The sequence below is a fragment of the Sphaerodactylus townsendi genome, linkage group LG10 (genome assembly GCF_021028975.2).
Source record: "Sphaerodactylus townsendi isolate TG3544 linkage group LG10, MPM_Stown_v2.3, whole genome shotgun sequence".
NCBI classification, from domain to species: Eukaryota; Metazoa; Chordata; class Lepidosauria; order Squamata; family Sphaerodactylidae; genus Sphaerodactylus; species Sphaerodactylus townsendi.
The window spans coordinates 6,966,135-6,986,044 of record NC_059434.1 but is presented as its reverse complement, the minus strand read 5'-3'; the positions used below and the strand labels follow the sequence as shown (position 1 = coordinate 6,986,044).

The 19,910-nt window shown below is 46.5% G+C and overlaps 1 protein-coding gene across 1 annotated transcript in view; it reads right to left on the bottom strand.

Annotated features, from left to right (window-relative positions):
* Positions 1-19,910, bottom strand: part of NCAPG (non-SMC condensin I complex subunit G) — a 49,769-nt gene that overhangs the window by 11,842 nt on the left and 18,017 nt on the right. The window contains exons 7-16 of the mRNA XM_048510048.1: positions 16,671-16,863; positions 13,743-13,892; positions 11,589-11,729; positions 9,685-9,808; positions 8,724-8,813; positions 7,362-7,541; positions 6,303-6,413; positions 4,072-4,191; positions 2,457-2,699; positions 1,736-1,917 (exon numbers count right to left, since the gene is read on the bottom strand). Coding sequence (XP_048366005.1) covers positions 1,736-1,917; positions 2,457-2,699; positions 4,072-4,191; positions 6,303-6,413; positions 7,362-7,541; positions 8,724-8,813; positions 9,685-9,808; positions 11,589-11,729; positions 13,743-13,892; positions 16,671-16,863 — 1,534 coding nt within the window. The remainder of the gene's footprint in view (positions 1-1,735; positions 1,918-2,456; positions 2,700-4,071; positions 4,192-6,302; positions 6,414-7,361; positions 7,542-8,723; positions 8,814-9,684; positions 9,809-11,588; positions 11,730-13,742; positions 13,893-16,670; positions 16,864-19,910) is intronic.

The window sequence follows — 19,910 nt, the reverse complement described above, 5'->3', positions numbered from 1 at the left end:
AAAGACTGTACTTTCTGAGACTTTTAAGGAAGCAACAACTAGATGGAAAACTTCTGGTGTCCTTTTACCGCTGTGCTATAGAGAGCGTCCTAACCTACTGCATCTGTGTATGGTTCTCCAGTTGCACAGTGGCGAATAGGAAGGCGCTCCAAAGGGTGATCAATACTGCACAAAGGATTATCGGCTGCCCTCTCCCCTCCTTGGAAGAAATCTATAATGCCCGAAGTCTAAATAAAGCCCAAAATATTCTGAGGGACCCGTCTCATCCAGCACACTCTCTTTTTAAACTGCTACCATCCGGCAGACGATACAGGGCCCTCAGAACTAGGACAAAGAGGCTTAGAGACAGCTTCTACTCTAGAGCTGTGGCTATGCTAAACTCCGCGGCTTCATATTGATGTATTTGGGGCTATGTAGGGATGGGTGGAGGATGATGATGTATGAGTCTGAAATTGCATGAGTCTGAAATTGTATGAGTCTGAAATTGTGTGCATCGAGGAATGCTGCTGTAAATTTCGTTGTGCGTGCACAATGACAATAAAATGCTTATGCTTATGCTTATGCTTATATCCTCCTCTTGATGAGCTACACTTGCAGCTTGGGGGTGTGGATTAACACAGCATCTACCTTCCAAAACCAGGTGGCTGCTGTGACGTGTTTGCCCAGCTTTCACTGGTGCACCAGCCTCACTGTTCCTGGCTCCATGTGATCTAGCCAAAGTGATCCAGGTCTTGGTTACGCTTATTCTGGGCTACTGCAATGTGCTCCACTTAGGGCCACCCAGGAAGATTGTTCAGAGGCCGCAGCTACTGCAGAATGCTAAAGCGAAGCTGTCAGTCACAGTGAGGTCGTTACCAGAATCAGGTGACCCCAATCCTACAGCAATTACTCGGGCTTCCGACACGCTCCCAAGGCAAATTCAAGGTACTGAGTTTGACCTTTAAAGCCCCACATGGCTTGAAACCAGCATATCTGAAGAATTGGCTTCTCCCACGTGCTCCTGCCCAGGAATTTAGATCACGGGGAAAGGCCTTCTCAACTGTCACGTTGACCAAAGAAGCTCTTCTGGGGGGCATTTTCGGGGACAACCCCACAATTATAGAACAACCTCCCAGCGGAGATGGGCCCGACCCTGCTCAGTCTCAATCTTTTTAGGAGACATCCTTATTTGGAGACATCCAGCATTTGATTAGCTCTTCCTACAAGCAGTTCCAAACTATTGATCTTAATTAGAAGAAGAAGAAGAAGAAGAAGAGGAGGAGGAGGAGGAGGAGTAGTTTGGATTTATATCCCCCCCTTTCTCTCCTGCAGGAGACTCAAAGGGGCTCACAATCTCCTTGCCCTTCCCCCCTCACAACAAACACCCTGTGAGGTGGGTGGGGCTGAGAGAGCTCCGAGAAGCTGTGACTAGCCCAAGGTCACCCAGCTGGCGTGTTTGGGAGTGTACAGGCTAATCTGAATTCCCCAGATAAGCCTCCACAGCTCAGGCGGCAGAGCTGGGAATCAAACCCGGTTCCTCCAGATTAGATACACGAGCTCTTAACCTCCTACGCCACTGTGCTTTTTTTTGCATTTGTTGACGTTATTATTTACATTGTCAGCTGCCTTGAGTTCTGATGAAACATTATCTGCCTTCCTGCTTTAAGCAAACAAGTGACAAATACAAATGTTATTTCTGCTGAACTGTTTGTTGTGGGCGCACATGGAACGTAGAGAAAGGAAGCAAGAAGCGTACCTGTTTGAATAGGCAAATAAAGGGAAGAAAACGCCCAAGCAGTGCCGGAGGTGAGTGTCTTCTTCAGTCACGGGATTGTACCACAACAAAATAAGGTGAGAGAGGAGTTTGGCACTGATCAGTCGCCCGGAGAACATCAGCTTGGCCAGGCCTTCGGCAGACTCGGTCCTGAGTTCAGTACACTGGAGAAGAGTTTGTGTCAGAGGAGCATGCGTTGCCAGTCTAAAAGATGAGACCGTTCATTTCTCTCTCATAACGCGTTTCACATGCATGGGGTAGAAAATGTTGACAGAGGGAAATGTTTCTCTCTTTCTCACAATACTAGAACCAGGGGGCATCCATTGAAAATGCTGGGGGGAGGAATTAGGACTAATAAAAGGAAACAATTCTTCACACAACGTGTGATTGGTGTTTGGAATATGCTGCCACAGGAGGTGGTGATGGCCACTAACCTGGATAGCTTTAAAAAGGGTTTGGACAGATTTATGGAGGAGAAGTCGATCTATGGCTACCAATCTTGATCCTCTTTGATCTGAGGTTGCAAATGCCTTAGCAGACCAGGTGCTCGGGAGCAGCAGCAGCAGCAGCAGAAGGCCATTGCTTTCACCTCCTGCACGTGAGCTCCCAAAGGCACCTGGTGGGCCACTGCGAGTAGCAGAGAGCTGGACTAGATGGACTCTGGTCTGATCCAGCAGGCTAGTTCTTATGTCATAATTCTTACCTCACTGTCTAAGAACCCTGAAAGAAGCTGAAGGAGGTTGTGGGTGGTGACTGTTTCTTCTTCTTCTTCCGCTTCTTCTTCCGCCAGCTCTGCAGACGGTCCGTCTTCGCCCTCCTCCCCCCGTCTGCCATGAGAATCCCCGCCTTTTTTTGCTTTGAACGGCTCTATTCCAAATATCATCAGCTGGTCAAAGATGGCCTTTAAGGCGCTGAGCTTCACCTTCATTTCATCAATCTGAAGTACCTAGATGGGGTTTCAGACCAACGACAATGAAAACAGGTTATAAACAAATACATTTTCATGTATTTGTTTATTAGCTGCTTTTCTGGGGAGCTGATCAGGGCGGCACCACAAAACAACCACACTGATTCACAAAGCCCAAACACTGTAAAATGTAAAAAGGACTGCACGGGAGTTTTTAAAAAAGACAAAAATAAAAATAAAATCAGCATAAAAGTCATAAAACAAGGCAAGTTAAATACAACCTTTTCGTGAAAAGGTCAGGGAAAATTCGTTAGAAATTCTGGAAAATAAAGCAGTTTTTACCTGACCTGAAGAAAAAGGAGAAAAGTTGGACTTATATCCCCCCCCTTCTCTCCTGCAGGAGACTCAAAGGGGCTTACAATCTCCTTGCCCTTCCCCCCTCACAACAAACACCCTCTGAGGTGGGTGGGGCTGAGAGAGCTCAGAAGAACTGTGACTAGCCCAAGGTCACCCAGCTGGTGTGTCTGTTGGAGTGAACGGGCTAATCTGAATTCCCCAGATAAGCCTCCACAACTCAAGTGGCAGAGCGGGGAATCAAACCCAGTTCCTCCAGATTAGAGTACACCTGCTCTTAACCACTACGCCACTGTGTAGTGCCACAACCTGAGCCACTGGGGAGACATTCCGTGGGGCGTTGCCACTCAAAGATCCCACATCTGGCTGCTGCCCAACTTTGCCTCCACTCGAGGGGATGGAACGGAGGTTCTCCTACAGCAGGGCTTGAAATGAAGCTCTTTACTGGCAGGCACAATGATATTAGCGATTTGACATTCATAAAGTCCTTTCTAAACTGTACGATAGCGACGTTGCCCCTTAATCCCCATTCCCTGATCTGTCTTAAAGGTCTGTGGTCGAAAGTGCCATCAAGTCACAGCTGACGTACGGTGATCCCACAGGGTTTTCAAGAAAAGAGACATTCGGAAGTGGTTTGCCATTGCCTGCCTCGCCTGGGGTAAGAAAGAGAGTTCTGAGAGAACTGTGGCTAACCCATGGTCACCCAACAGGTTTCACCTGGAGGAGCGGGGAAACAAATCCAGATCACCAGGTAAGAGTCCACCGCTCTTCACCACTATACCAGGGGCCTGCAACCTGCGGCTCTCCAGATGTTCATGGCCATACTGGCAGGGGCTGATGGGAATTGTAGTCCATGAACATCTGGAGAGCCGCAGGATGCAGACCCCTGCACTATACTATGCTGGCCTTGAAAAAAATCCCGGATTTTATTCTGTATTCTGTTTCAGAAGTCACTGGAAATCAAAAACGGAAGTGAAATGGCAAATCACGTGTGCCTGACATTTCACGAGTAACAAACGCCTACTAATTTAATAGACCTCAAAGTAGCAATCCTTACCTGCAATAGCAAGGGGAGGTGCTGGCTGGCGAAGTTTTTGCTCTGCAGCCCGCAGCAGCCCAAGCACAACACTGCCATGTTCCTTACAGCTGGATGGACATTAGTAATCCCTGGAATCACCTGAAGGGACAATAAAGGAAAGATTAACAGACGCCAAGGCTCCCAAGCAGTGCGGGGGTCTTTACTTTGGACTGCTCCACTGATTCTTACTAGCCAAGTTATTCTCAAATAAGGGGTCTCCAAAGTTTCCAGTGCAAGGGCCGCATCGTATATTTTACATATACTCGAGGGTCAAGTGTTCAAGCTTTATACAACTGGATCCGCCTCCGACGTCAGTCAATTTCGGAGGCGGAGCCACCCGTATAAAGATGGACCCAGCCAGGCTGCGTCCAGTGTTCTACGGGCTTCTCTCTGCTGCTGACTGCACCGTGGCAGAGATAGGAGAGGAGGAGAAAGAGGCAGATTAAATCATTAGGTGGGCTGGATGTGACTTCAATTCAATAAGCCTTTATTGGCATGTACACGATAGTATAAGATACAGTTCCAGTTTAAAAGTGAATAGTAAAAAACTTCGCGTTTGTCATACATTCAGTTTACAAACTTCTGACAAAAACTTTGCCACTATAAGGCAACAGTGAAAATCCTGACAATTTAAAAGCGTAACTACTTTATCTGATTCAGTATAATCAATCATAGGGTCTATAGCTTGGGATAGCAGGCTGGATTGGAGTTCTTGGTATAATAAGCAGTTCCGGAGAATGTGTGGGATGGAATCCAGCTGTCCTATGCTACAGGTACAGGTATCGCTTGGAAGACCTTTAAGTCTTCCTCTATGTAGCGGAGATGGCATGATGTTAAATCTAGCCAGCATATAGGCTCTCCTGTGTATGGGATTTGTGAGTGCTGTAATATAATAGGCTGGGTATCCCTGTGTGAAAGGAATTGACATATTTGTTGGTGAACAAGATTTATTTGCCAAGCTCTGCAGTTGTTGATAGTCCATTGCTAGCAGCCTCTCTTTAATGAGGGCGAAAGTTTCAGTAAAGGTTAGCATATTGAAGGAGTCGCTGTCATAACCCAGTTCCCCGATCTTTGCTGTAACTATTGTGCACCATTTTGAATGGTGGAGTTCAAGGCTGGACTTACGGGCCGTACTTTGGGGACCCGTGTTCTAGAGCAGGGGTCTGCAAACTTGGCTCTCCAGATGTTCATGGACTACAATTCCCACCAGACCCTGCCAGCATCTCCAAGTTTGCAGGCCCCTGGTCTAGACTAAACCCACTGAAATCAAGGGACTCAGACTGGAGATGGTGTTGTCAACAACCACACAAGGAAACTACAGTTCCTTTCTCTCTCTCCCTCTCCAACTTTCCTGATGGGCAAGGCACCCCAAACCGTAACAAATCCTGGGACCGGCAAACTAGTGAATGGGCTATCCTGGGCTATCCATTTCTGTTGACATATCTGCAAAGACAGAAGAGCTGTAGATACGCATGCAGGGTACAAAAGTATATGAGGAGTGATGCTAGATTTTTGAAAGCCAGGTGAGATTCCAATTCAAGCCAAATTCAGCCTCCTACGTATCAGTGCTCAAATAAGTATGGCCGTCCTTCTGGGAGGACCAGAATAAGCATAAGCATAAGCATTTATTGTCATTGTGCACGCACAACGAAATTTACAGCAGCATTCCTCGATGCACACAATTTCAGACTCATACCCCATCCTCACTTTCCCCTTCCTCCACCCATCCCTAAACAGCTCCAAACACATCAACACGAAGCCGCAGAGTTTAGAGTAGAAGCTGTCTCTAAGCCTCTTTGTCCTAGTTTTGATAGACCTATATCGTCTGCCGGATGGTAACAGTTCAAACAGAGAGTGTGCTGGATGAGACGGGTCTCAGAATATTTTGGGCTTTTTTTAGGCTTCAGGAATTATAGAGTTCTTCCAAGGAGGGGAGAGGGCAGCCGATAATCCTCTGTGCGGAATGCGGGGCAATTTGATATTGCAAACATTGGCTTCTTATGGAAAAGTTCCTCTCTGACTGGCAGACCCCTTGTTTCTGTACATGCATGAACTGACGGAATCCAGAGGTAACACACACACACACACACACACACACACACACAGAGCTGACCTCCATCATAAGAGAATACTGAGACTCACAAATGCTGCCCACTCACAATACATCTCTTCAACTGTCACACGTCGTGCACTCTTGTATTGGCGCATACCAAAGATTCGGTGATCCCATCCATCGTTGGGCCTAATCCTTTGGAAAGGGAGAGCTGTTTAAGGAGTTCGTTGCACATGGTCAGACATTTCAGCAGGGTTTCGGGATCGTCCTTTGAAAACAGAAGGGGTTTATCAAGACGACAAGCAAGCAACATCGGAGGGCTGTCATGCCTCCTTCAAGCTAAGCTATAATGATGCTCCCTTCCCGCCCACACACACACTGAATATTTCACCAACTGCATTCAGTAGCCACGAGCAAAGCTGGTTTTATTGGGAAACACCGGCAACATGAAAACACTGGATAGTCTTTTGCCCCAGCCAGGCAAACATCTATGATTTCCAGATTTCACAGCAAATGGTAAAGTATGATAACAGGTCAGCCGCAGAGAACTGAGAATAAACAGTTTCCAGCTGTCCAGGCCCTGCGGGATCTTAGTGAGTTTCACAGGGCCTGTAAGACGGAGTTGTTCCGCCGGGCCTTTGGAGGGACCAGCCACTGAAGGTGCCCCCCCACCCCATGTTGGCTCCTGACATCTGGGCCTTTCTCCAGCTAATGGGACTCGCTGTCTCTCCCTCCTGGGGAGGATTTATAAAAACAAAATGGGGTTCGCTGGATGCCTCCTATTATTATTGCTGCTTTAATTGTTTTAACTAGTTTTATTTTAACTGTGTTTTTAATGTTGTACACCGCCCAGAGCCCCTTGGGGATGGGGCAGTATAAAAGTTCAAATAATAAATAAATAAAATAAAATAAACCCTTATACTGGTTTGCAAGTTGGCTTTACATTCTTAAACCAGCTAAGTAAACAACACACTAACGCAGAACCTTCAATGTATTGTTGAAGGTCTTCACGGTCGGAATTACTAGGATATTGTGGGTTTTCTGGGTTGAGGATGATTCTTTGAAGATGCCAGCCACAGAGGCAGGCAAAACGTCAGGAGAAAAGACTACTGGAACAAGGCCATATAGCCCGGGAAACCCACAACATCCTAGCAGATCCTTCAAGTTTAAACATGAAATAACCGAACCACAAAAGGGCAAAGAGAAGGGGCCGAACCTTTTCCACGCTTATTTCTTTTGTCTGAGGCTCCTCTGCCTCTCTTAACAGCTCGCTTTTGGTGCCTTCCAACTCCAGGATTCTCTGTTTCAGCAACGAGGCCTGGCTGAAGTCCTGGACAGCCACGCTCTGCTCGAGGGCATCTTTTGCTTCCATCAGCTTCACTTTTATTTCAGCCAGCTGGAAGGAAAGCCAGAGGTCAGGCCGCAAAGGGACTGGATATACTGATTCTGAAAGGGCTCTAGGGACGCTCAGCAGTGGCGTACCTGCAGGAAACGGTGCCCGGGGGCAAGTGCTGAAACTATGCCCCCCACCCAAAATTGTGACAGGCTTGCAGCAAGTGAGTGGGGTGGGAGAGTGTGGCAAGTGAGCCGCCTTTCTCGTTCACTGGACTGCCCACTCTCTCATCAGCCCCAACATGCCCTTCCTGATCTGCGGGGAGGAGGGGGCCAAACCCCCCCCCCCCCCCCCCCGTGACCAAGGCAAGTGGTACCTGGGAATCAAATTTAACGTTGCAACCATAAGTCATAACCGGGGTAAGCACAACTTTTTTTTTGACAGTTTTCAGGTTTGGATTTTCTGGGTTTTTAAAATCCAAACCTGAAAACTGTCAGCTATAGACGTACACAAGAACATACCACAGGTAAGTAACATTAGAATATATCAAAATACAAATATAAACTACAAAATCCCACCTGATCACTATTTAGAACACGCCAAGCACTCAACACAGCTTACAAGTTATGGCTGTCGTTTAAATAAAAAAGACTTATTAAGTAGAGCACAGGTGTCAAATCCGCGGCCCTCCAGATGTTATGGACTACAGTTCCCATCATCCCCTGCCAGCATGATGCTGGCAGGGGATGATGGGAGCTGTAGTCCATAAAATCTGGAGGGCCGCGAATTTGACACCTATGAAGTAGAGGATATGGATCACTTCTAAATATTAATAAACAAAGGCATAAGAGAAGCCGTTTAAAAAGAACATAAGAACATAAGAACTAGCCTGCTGGATCAGACCAGAGTCCATCTAGTCCAGCTACTTGCAGTGGCCCACCAGGTGCCTTTGGGAGCTCACAGGCAGGAGGTGAAAGCAATGGCCTTAAGAACATAAGAACTAGCCTGCTGGATCAGACCAGAGTCCATCTAGTCAAGCACTCTGCTACTCGCAGTGGCCCACCAGGTGCCTTTGGGAGCTCATGTGCAGGAGGTGAAAGCAATGGCCTTCTGCTGCTGCTGCTCCTGAGCACCTGATCTGCTGAGGCATTTGCAATCTGAGATCAAAAAGTGACCTAAGGGAGTACACCAGCCAGTAAACATTTCATGCACTCGATTCCCTTCCATTGACCCACCAGCACGTACCTTCAGTTGTTGCTTTCTTACTGAAGCTGCATCTACAGGCTTGTCGACTGTAACGAGCGCTTCACGAACCTCCGAAATGGTTTCGGCAACCTAGTAAGGCAGACAAAGCTAGGATGGAGCAATGACAGAGAGGCTACTGCCATTGCTCGCTTTACGGGCACTGGAAGGGGAAGTTCATACTTTGCAGAGTGGGGCTTCCCCTCCTACACATAGCTGCCCCAGAAGAAAGCATGGCTCCACACCAAGCAGCAGCTGATTGACCCCTCCCCCCAGGTAAGATTTAAGGAGGCTTTTAGGGACCCTTGAAGCTCTTTCTCACCCCTGTGAAGTCACTATAACACTGGATGAAGGGAAGTGGAAAGAAGAAGAAGAATTGGATTAATATCCCCCCTTTCTCTCCTGCAGGAGACTCAAAGGGGCTTACAATCTCCTTGCCCTTCCCCCCTCACAACAAACACCCTGTGAGGTGGGTGGGGCTGAGAGAGCTCCGTAGAGCTGTGACTAGCCCAAGGTCACCCAGCTGGCGTGTGTTGGAGTGCACAAGCTAATCTAGTTCACCAGATAAGCTTCCACAGCTCAAGTGGCAGAGCAGGGAATCAAACCCGGTTCTCCGGATTAAAGTGCACCTGCTCTTAACCACCACGCCACGCTGGCACGGAAGATACTATGCAGAGGTTGGGGGATTATTAAAATGAAAACATCAAAACAAAAACATCAGGCATATTAGCCAAACTTTGGGACAAGTTATGTTAATAAATAAAAATGGCCTTCTCTCACAAAGATACTGTATTTTAAACAATGGGGAAGGGTCCTCTATACTCTTCAGTATATACACGTTGAACTAAAAAAAAGAGTATATTGAGTTTTATTCATATGTTGAAAGGAAAATGCTTAATGCTAGCAAATGGCATCCATACGAAAGAAACCAAAATGGAAGCAAGGTATTAACGTAACCGCTCACAATCTGTATTCTTCTATCATCATCTTTCAGAATACTGAGCAGCTTCTCCGTAACTGGTGGTACAAGAGACACTGCGGAAGTTGGGATCATCAGGATTTCTTGCAAGACAGTCAACAGTCTTTTCCTTCATCATAAAAAAGATACACGTTAATGAAGTCTAGTGTATCACTCCTTGTTAGGCAAAAAAAAATACTAATTTATTTCCACGAACACTGTGATGACTTTTTAAAAATATGAACTGATCCTGTAAGTCCCATACGTCCCAACTCGACCTCTGTGTTCGGCAGAGGCCAACTTACTGGAGATCCCTGCCCCCTCAACGATGCGGCTGGCCTCCACCCGGGCCAAGGCCTTTATGGCTCTGGCCCCTGCCTGGTGGAACGCTCTCCCTCCAGCTGTCCGGGCCCTGCGGGACCTTGGTGATTTCCGCAGGGCCTGTAAGACTGAGTTGTTCCACCGGGCCTTTGGAGAGACCAGCCGCTGAGTTGTGCCCCCCTCCCCCAGTTCATGGGTCCCTAATATTATCGGGACCCATTATTGAGATCCATAGGTCCTGATACCATCTGGACCCACTGCCTCTCTCTCCTCTTTTTAGGAGGAGTCGGTTTAGGTGGGATGCCATCTTCGGATAACTGCTGTTTTTATTATATTTATGGAAGCTCTGTATGATGATTTTATGTATGGTTTTATGTTGTACACCGCCCAGAGCCCTTCGGGGATGGGGCGGTATATTAAGTTAAATAAACAAACAAACAAACAAATAAATAAATAAATAAACAAACAAACAAATAATAATAATAAGAAGAAGTATGATTTGACCATCTGCATTGAGTTATATTTGGAAGCCACGTGGCCTTGTGAAATCACATCAACAATATATTAAATATTCGATGGCCTCCTGGCATGGGGGAATCAACCTTCCTTGTAGCCTTATCCAAGAGGTTGCATGCCCAGCTGGAGCTGCCACTCCCATGGAGGTTTTGGAGTGGCATTGCTGAAGCTCAAAAAACTGAAAAGCCACCCAGCTGCCAAAAAGTCCCCACTGGGCTGAAGAGAAGTATGCCATCTTGTGGGTGGCATAAGTCCAAGGCTTCTGGCACCCCCTGGGAGGCTGGCGTGACATTCGGCACAGTATCTCACCACTAGGGAGCAGCACAGCAGCCACGTACCAGTGGATCTGCCCCTCCGCTGGAGTAAGTGCCCTGGGGAAGGAAAATCCACCAGGTGGATTCTCTCTCTCTCTCTCTCTCTCTCTCTCTCTCACACACACACACGCACGCCTTGCGACGACGCATGCGCTGCACGCCTTGCACGACTTACGCCACACCCACCCTTTGGGATGGGGCTGTCAAACACTTTGTTTATTACACAGGTGGAAGAACTTCGTTGTCTTCCAGATGTTATGGATTCACAGTTTCATCAGCCCCTGCCAGCATCATGCTGGCAGGGGGTGATGGGAACTGTAGTCCATAACATCTGGAGGGCCGCAAGTTTGACACCTATGACTTAAAGGGTTACATTAAAATGAATACCTTTTACCAGCCAACTCCACGGCTACTGTATTAATTCAAACTGAAGCTGAATTTTGATACAGGGTCAAGAAACAAGGATCCTGAATGCAATATATTTTCCAAAGCCATTTCAGATATTTTACTAATTCATTCGATATATATAATTCGTTCATTCTATATCCTAAAAATAGAAACTGCATACAAGCAAGCAAAGGGAAGGGGGAAAGAAGGGGAGGAAGGCCAGCCAAGACGGAAACGTGGCCCTGTGCTGTCCTCAACTGTAGCAAACATGGTACATATTGAGATGGAAACGGAGAAGAGTCTGCCACAAAGACCAGCACAGACAGACCTCAAAAAGGATCAGCTTTTGCCCCCCTGCGGAGCTCCAGTTACCTTCCTCCTTCTTCAGTGGTGTCCATACAGCCTATCATAAGGATCAGCTGCCGACCTATAAATTCTTTGGTCATCAGGTGTTCTACGCAGGTCATGTCTTCCTTCTCTTCTGGACTGAGAACTGGCACATTCTGAAGATAGCTGCATTGAAAATAAATTGTTATTTACTTAGTGGGATCTGAGCTGGCTCTTCTGCCCTACAGTGCGAGGGGACAGACGGGCCACTGAACTCATCTGCTGGCATCCAATTCAGGCTTACTTGCAACTGCCCGTGCATCCAAAGGAGGCATCAGGAGAGGCCATGTGTGTGAAGTGGGTCAGGAGGCGGTCGCTGTGCTCGTGCCCAGGCTGCCCCACTGCCGTTCCTCGTGAGGAGGGCAAGTGAGGCCGAAGCCTCTTCTCAAGGAGGTGCTCTAGGACCGTGGTGGCGAACCTTTGGCACTCCAGATGTTGTGGACTACAATTCCCATCAGCCCCTGCCAGCAAGGCCAATTGGCCGTGCTGGCAGGAGCTGATGAGAATTGTAGTCCATAACATCTGGAGTGCCAAAGGTTCGCCACCACTGCTCTAGGACAACTCTCTGATGAGGAAGAGGCCACAGCCACACGATGAGAGCTGATTCAATGATGCAGGCTGTAGGGCAGTGGTGGCGAACCTATGGCACGGGTGCCAGAGGTGGCACTCAGAGCCCTCTCTGTGGGCACGCCGCAGCAGGGCTTCATCATGGGAAGAATGCCCCCCCCTAGGCTGGCCTGGAGCTGCTGGGCTAGAATTATTAGCATTAAAACCTAAGACCTAGTTTCTTTGGGAAGCTTGGTGTAATTAAAGCCATAGCGAAGTGTTGTTAAAACCCCACTGATTTTCATGGGAAGAATCCAAAGCATGATCCTTTACCTCAGAGTAAGCTTGCTTGCTGGTAAATGGGCTTGTTTCTGAGTAAACCCTCCTAGGGTCATGATTCACCTGTTCAAGAGGGGGTTGCATAGCTAGTTTCAAGCAAAGCCAACAACTACCACTGCTTACTCCCGCGAAAGATGCGCCTCGGAGCTACAATCAACTGTTTTTTTCTAAACTAAAACCTCAAAGCTAAATTTCCGTGTTGGTGAACTCCTTTGCAATAAAATAAGTGGGTTTTCAAGCCGTACCCAATTTGGGCACTCTTTCAAAAAAGGTTCCGCCATCACTGCTGCAGGGGGATTTTGGGTCTCCCAACCCACCGCTGCTATTGATCCTAGGTTTTATTGCGAAAGGCTTTCAGGGCCAGAATCAACTGGCTGTTGTGGGTTTTCCGGGCTGTGTGCCTGTGGTCTGGTAGTTGTTGCTCCTAACATTTCACCCCACATCTATGGCTGGCATCTTTAGAGGCATGACTTGGTAAGCTCTGCTTCTCTGTGCTGTGTCTTCTGGTGATATGAAGAAGAAGAAGAGTTTGGATTTATATCCCCTCTTCTCTCCCCTGCAGGAGATCTCAAAGGAGCTCACAATCTCCTTGCCCTTCCCCCCTCACAACAAACACCCTGTGAGGTAGGTGGGGCTGAGAGAGCTCCGAGAAGCTGTGACTAGCCAAAGGTCACCCAGCTGGCGTGTGTGGGAGTGCACAGGCTAATCTGAATTCCCCAGAGAAGCCTCCATAACTCAAGCGGCAGAGCTGGGAATCAAACCCGGTTCCTCCAGATTAGATACTGCACGAGCTCTGCTTAGCCTCCTCACTGCGCGCTACCGTTGCTCAAAGGCCCGGCCACAACTGCCTTCTCACCCTCCAACAGGCATCTTGTGAGGAAGGAGGGTTGGGAGAGTTCAGAGAGAGCTGTGACTAGCCCAAGGTCACCCAGCAGGCTTCATGTGGAGGAGAAGGGAACCAATCCCGGCTCTCCAGATTAGAGTCTAATCACTCTTAACCACTATGCCATGCTAGCTCAGAGCTGTTAAAGTCACTTTGCCCTACTTAACTGTTTTTGCACCCTCCGCTTTTACTAATGTTTGCATTTTGGAAAGCAAGCTGAGGGGCTGGTTTTTATATTTAAAAAAATAATAATAATCACAGAAGAGGATGGTGATCCAGTAACCTCAGCTGCAAAGAAGAACTACCACCCAAGGAAAAGAAGAGCGGTCTTACCTTCCGGTACAATTTTCTGACTTAATAAATGCATTTACCTTAACACATAATCTGCGTATACAGCGGGTTCTGGCAGAAGGTGCTCTAAAAACTCTTCGCCATCTTCTCCTTTGGATTTTAGGTACTCACAAAGAACCCTCCAGAATAAAGCATTCTCAGCTGTTAGTTTCTCCACTGGAACCACTTTCCTTTTTTAAAAAAAACACACACACACACAAATAAATCAATAAAAGCCACCCCTCCATACACATATTTCACAGTATTACCAAGGAAAAGGAAACCACACTGTTTCATTTTACCCGTTAAGGACCACCTGTTTTTAGAACGAAGTCAGTGCATTTGTGACATCCGTGGTATGCTTTTCAAATTCAAATCCAGAAAGTGCAGAAGGGCTAATAAACTGTTGAAATCTGTGGCACCGTCTCCCTCAAATTCAATTAACTACGCCAAAGACAGCAGCACCAAAACAGTTAAGGTGCAGATGTTCTCATTTCTGCTGCCATACAGTTACAAACTGAAACATTTTATTTCAGCAAAGGACTACCCTGTTTCCCCAAATATAAGACATCCCCTGAGAATAAGACGTAGTAGAGGTTTTGCTGAAGTGCGAAATATAAGGCATCCCCCCAAAGTAAGATCGAGCGTATGAAAGTTTTTTTATTTGGGAAGCATGCCCTCAATTTAACAGAACACAGAAAAATAAGACATCCCCTGAAAATAAGACATAGAGCATCTTGGGGAGCAAAAATTAATATAAGACACTGTCTTATTTTCGGGGAAACACGGTAGTATGTTCCTTCAAAGTATTTTCATTGCTACTTGGTAACAGTCTACTGTTTTTTTCATTGCTACTTTCTATGCTGAAGGCCCTTTTAGGCTACTCGTCATGATCACCTTCATTCCCAGCTAATGAAATTTATACATAAAAATACACAAGCGCACGCAAGCCAGTCCCCAAACTTTTTAAATTTTATTTTAATTAATCGCAATCTATATATGCAATTATATTCATACAAAGAGACAAGATGAATGAAAAACAATAGAAGTGCACCCTAACTGGCAAATTCACTCAACTTCCAAATAGTTAAATGCCACACTCAGTCTGCTATACATCTCTTCCGTTTCGGGAGGCTCCAACCCATGGGGAGCCAAGGGGGGGGCAGAATGGCATAAGGCGGCTCATGCGACTCATGTAACACATCCTGCTATCCGGCTGGCATAAGGCCAGCTCACTTCTGGACGCTGCTTCCAGTGTTGTGTTGTAGTGTTGTAGGTTGACATAACTGGGGTTGTTCTGGCGAGTGGAGCCAATGTTAGTTGGTTCCCACCAGGTACTCCAGCAGAGGGGAAGGCATTCTGACACTACCCCTGATTTGTTGCTCAGTACTGTTTACCGTGTTTCCCCAAATATAAGACAGTGTCTTATATTAATTTTTGCTCCCAAAGATGCGCTATGTCTTATTTTCCTTCAGGTGATGTCTTATTTTTTTCTGTGTTCTTGTCTAGTGAGCATGCTTCCAAACAAAAACTTTGCTATGTCTTACTTTCGGGGGATGCCTTACATTTTGAAGTTCAGCAAAACCTCTACTATGTCTTATTTTTAGGGGATGTCTTATATTCAGGGAAACAGGGTATTGGAAGGCAACGAAGCACCCAGCTTGTAGAAAGCCAGTTATGGCAAATCTGGCTTTTGCTATCCCCTTTATCCAGAAATAATCCCACCTCCCGTTTCCCCAAAGAATGTGAGGAAGAGTTACTTCGGAGCCTGGGTTCCCCAAGGTCGGCGACAGACGGAGATAAAGCCATCTGGACTCCTGCCCCCACGGAGCTACGGAAACGTCCCATTTCACACGGAAGCAGAAGATGTCAGGGGAAAGCCTACTTATCTAAAAGGCGCGTGAAACCATAGACCAAAGATCATGGAAAGAAAGTCCCCCTGCAACATTGGTATAACATACAGCAGGCTGAGTACATATATCTTGTAGCGATTACACTGAAGCAAGAATGCATCTCAGTCAACTAGATACAATCACTGCCCATATATTTTGTAGCAACCACGTTAAGCTAGAAATGCACCTCAACCAACTAGAAGACGAAGAAGAAGAAGAAGAAGAAGAAGAAGAAGAAGAGGAGGAGGAGGAGGAGGAGGAGGAGTTTGGATTTATATCCCCCCTTTCTCTCCTGCAGGAGACTCAAAGGGGCTTACAATCTCTTTGCCCTTCCTCCCTCACAACAAACACCCTGTGAGGTGGGTGGGGCTGAGAGAGCTCCGAGAAGCTGTGACTAGCCCAAGGTCACCCAGCTGGCATGTGTGGGAGTGCACAGGCTAATCTGAATTCCCCAGATAAGCCTCCACAGCTCAGGCGGCAGAGCTGGGAATCAAACCCGGTTCCTCTCCAGATTAGATACACGAGCTCTTAACCTCCTACGCCACTGCTGCTCCTAGGTGCCATGCTCTGGGAACATATCTCATAGGTGCTTTCTATCCCCTGGATCCAATGCAGAAGGAGACCCTCCTCCTGCGACGACATTCACTTTGCTATCCTCCTTCCTAGCAAGCCTCATTTAGCCACTGACTACGCAGACGAATTCTCCCACAGGCACTTCCTGCTATCTACCTAGATTCCTTCTGATCAGTGCCATTTTAGTTCAGCTACAGAATCTTGTACCTGGGAATTCTAGCTGCATTTTATTGATACCTGAAAAACTATCACAACGTTGCTTTGCAATTCTGCAGCATATCAACACTCAAAACTGGGGTATTTCACGAGGACCTGGAATAACGTCCTGGATAAATATCAACGTATCAACACATAATAATAATAATGAAATAAAATTCTACTTAGCAGGTGTTCTTGATTTATCTCTGCACAATAGAGGACAGTTTCCTTTTGCCAAAGTTCAAAAAAAAACAAAACCCTGAAGTTAAAATCTGGATGGTAAAGAGATTTTTTGGTCAGGCATACCTGTCATCAAGATCCGAAAATTTTTTAATCAAGTCACTACACGGAGACAGTGAAAACATGGCGCCGAGGGCTGAAACGCCCACTTCGGGACAACTCTCCACGTCCAGCCGATGAAGCAACTCCAGGGCATTCCCCTCGGCCAGACGTAGCCAGGCCTGAAGAAGCCGCTTCTGCACCACTTCCTTCACGGAATCTGTCAAGCAGAAGGAAGAGGAGACTTGGTCTTTATACTCTACTTTTCTCGCCCAGAAGGGGTTACAACTCCTTCCCTTCCTCTCCTCACAACGGGCACCTTGTGAAGTAGGTGGGGCTGAGAGAGCTCGGAAAGAACTGTGGCTGGCCCACAGTCACCCAGAAGAGTGGGGAAGTCAATCCAGTTCTCCAGGATCAGAACCTGCCACTTTTAACCGCTGCTGGCTCTGAAATTCAGCTCTGAATGGAAATACCCCAAATGTTCAGCTAAAGTATTTTCACAGAACACTGAACCTTCCAGGGATCACCCAATAGTCTCCTTCGGGGATTGGGCGGTATATAAGTTTGAAAAATAAAATAAATAAATAAAATATTAAAACTAAATAAGTCGATTCGATTCCGAATACCTTTAATGGCATATAAATAGTTTAATATTAACATTGCAAGATAATAACAGCCTTTACAACTTCTGGACGAAAGTTAAAATAACACCATTTAAAATTTAGCCACCGGGCTTCCAACAGCCTCGTAGAGGTTGTGGGTGTTTAAAAGGATATATAACCTTCTGTTTATCTGTAATGCCTTCACTTCCATTTCTATGAAGGCTGGATTATGTGCTTCTTCCTATCTATCTCATAAAAAGGACAATCCAACAGCATGTGAGATACTATTTCCACAGAACCCATGCCACGCGGGCATTTCCTTTCTTTGTGTGGGATTCCAAGGTGGCGTCCAAGGCTAAAGGAAGAAGGCAGGGCATTACACCTAGCTAAGGTGATTGCTCTACGCCACCGGGCCTCAACCAGAAGATAAAGGTACCGGGCTACAATTAATCTATTCACAGGTATTCCCAGAGAGATTGGGGAACAGGTTTTATTAGCTTCCTCTAGCATCTGTTGAAACTCTCTATCAAAAAGTCTCTTCTTGATAGCCCCATAGACCTCCTGCTCTGTTAACATTAGCAGGTCCTCCAAGGAAATGAAATAAGTCACATAAAGCGGTGCACAAACACTTTTTACTCAGACGTGAGTATAACAAAGTCTTCCTGAGATGGTTACTGTTTTGCCTTGAAATGCCTTGTGTGTCTGCTTGTGTCAGGCTTCCATGCCCATTTTATGCTGTTCCTAAATCCTCTCTCGTCTTACCCAGCACACTGGAGCCAACAGGCCAATATTATGTGACTTGCACGACGCTGCCCATTTTCACTAGCTACTTTACAACATGCTTCCGGAGGATTTTTTTAGTCAGAGGCAGTGGCTTCACTTGATTTATGTTGGTTCCTTGCTATGATCGGCATTACTGGACGATGACCTGGACAATTTGTTTGGAAAGGCAGGATAGGGAGGTATTGAGTAAAATAAACAGTGCCTGGAAAAGAGCTGGATTCTGGCAGAAAATATGCTTTCTGTTGATAACATGATGGGTGTGCACTCTGCTCACATAAGGAATCTATATATCTAATTCCTACATGTGCTCTTCCTTGCGGATACTGAAAAGCACTGATAAGTGGAACACTCGTCACAAATAGATGTTTCTACAGACTTGAGAGATCCATTAGGTTTCCAGGAAAAATGAAAGGCTTTTTTAAAATAATGGGGAGATTAAACTCCCTTTTTAAAAAGAATTTTGCATCTGTGCAGATGTGATGGATCAGGCTCTTATGAGGCTGATTTGCAAAGGTGCAGTTAGCTGGAGCACCAAAGTAACAGCCACAGCACAGCCTGATTGGCTGGGCTGTAATGGCATAGCTGGCAGCCACAGAGAGGGTGCGCTGTCTGCCATAAAAGAAGGAAGAAGCCTGTCAGTGGGTGGGAGATGGGGGAACTGAGAGCCTTGAAAGCAGGCTGAGGCCCCTTCCCCTCCGGGGAAGAGGCGGCCTATAAATCTAAAATATAAATAAATAAAAATAAATATATAAAAATAATGCATTTTCAAAACACTTTCACAACTGTATTGTCGGCTTCTTCACGTCGAATCACTTGGTGTTGTGGTTTCCGGGCGTGGTCAGTATTTGAGAGATTCTCTTCGTATTTCCTGTGGCTGGCATCTTCAGATCCTCTGAAGATGCCAGCCACAGATGCAGGCGAAATGTCAGGAGAGAATGCTGCTAGAACACGGCCATACAGCCCGGAAACCACACAGCTCCCAACTTTCACAACTGTTTGCAAGTGGATTTTGCTATTCCGCACAGCTTCAAAGAGCACTGAAAGCAGTTTGAAAGTGCATTATTCTGCATGTATAGAAAGAGCCTGAGAGTCGGTGTGATTCCAAGAGATCCCTGTGATTTCCTCAGAGTCTGTCGAAGGAGAGAGTGTCTAAGGGCAAAGAGAGCCAGAGACAAAGGAGGATCAGGCAGAGGGAGCCTGTATTCTCAAAGATCTCAGACTGAGGGGAGACAGCCTTGTTTCCACAAGAGGCTAGAGGTCTGGTTGGTGGGAAACAAGAGGGCTTGTAACTGAAACAGCCAAACAAACTGCTTGCTCTGTAACCATTAAGAAGTATCTGCCTAAATTAACGCTTATGTGCCTCTCTGAACCATTCTGAGAAGAGAAGTTTGTTAAATAAAATCCAGTTTTTGTGTTTTAAACTTTCAAGAGCCTCTCTATACATTCCATTTGGTTCAGTTTATGGTGGCAGCATTTGAAAACTATAGATTAGTTTGCCCTGACAGGAATTTCTGTTTAAAAGACCTGTGTGTGTGAGAGAGAGAGAGAGTTGAGGGGAGTGCCTTAGGTCAACAAAGTCAGCTACCCAAATATCCACCCTCAGCAACAGGCTTCACTCCCTTTTTTGGGCCTCTGTCTTTCCTCAGGGAATGGGTGTTTTGACAGCAGACAATATATTTACTTTTTTTTTGGATTTATCTCCCCCCTTTCTCTCCTGCAGGAGACTCAAAGGGGCTTTCAATCTCCTTGCCCTTCCCCCCTCACAACAAACACCCTGTGAGGTAGGTGGGGCTGAGAGAGCTCAGAAGAGCTGTGACTAGCCCAAGGTCACCCAGCTGGCGTGTGTGGGAGTGCACAGGCTAATCTGAATTCCCCAGATAAG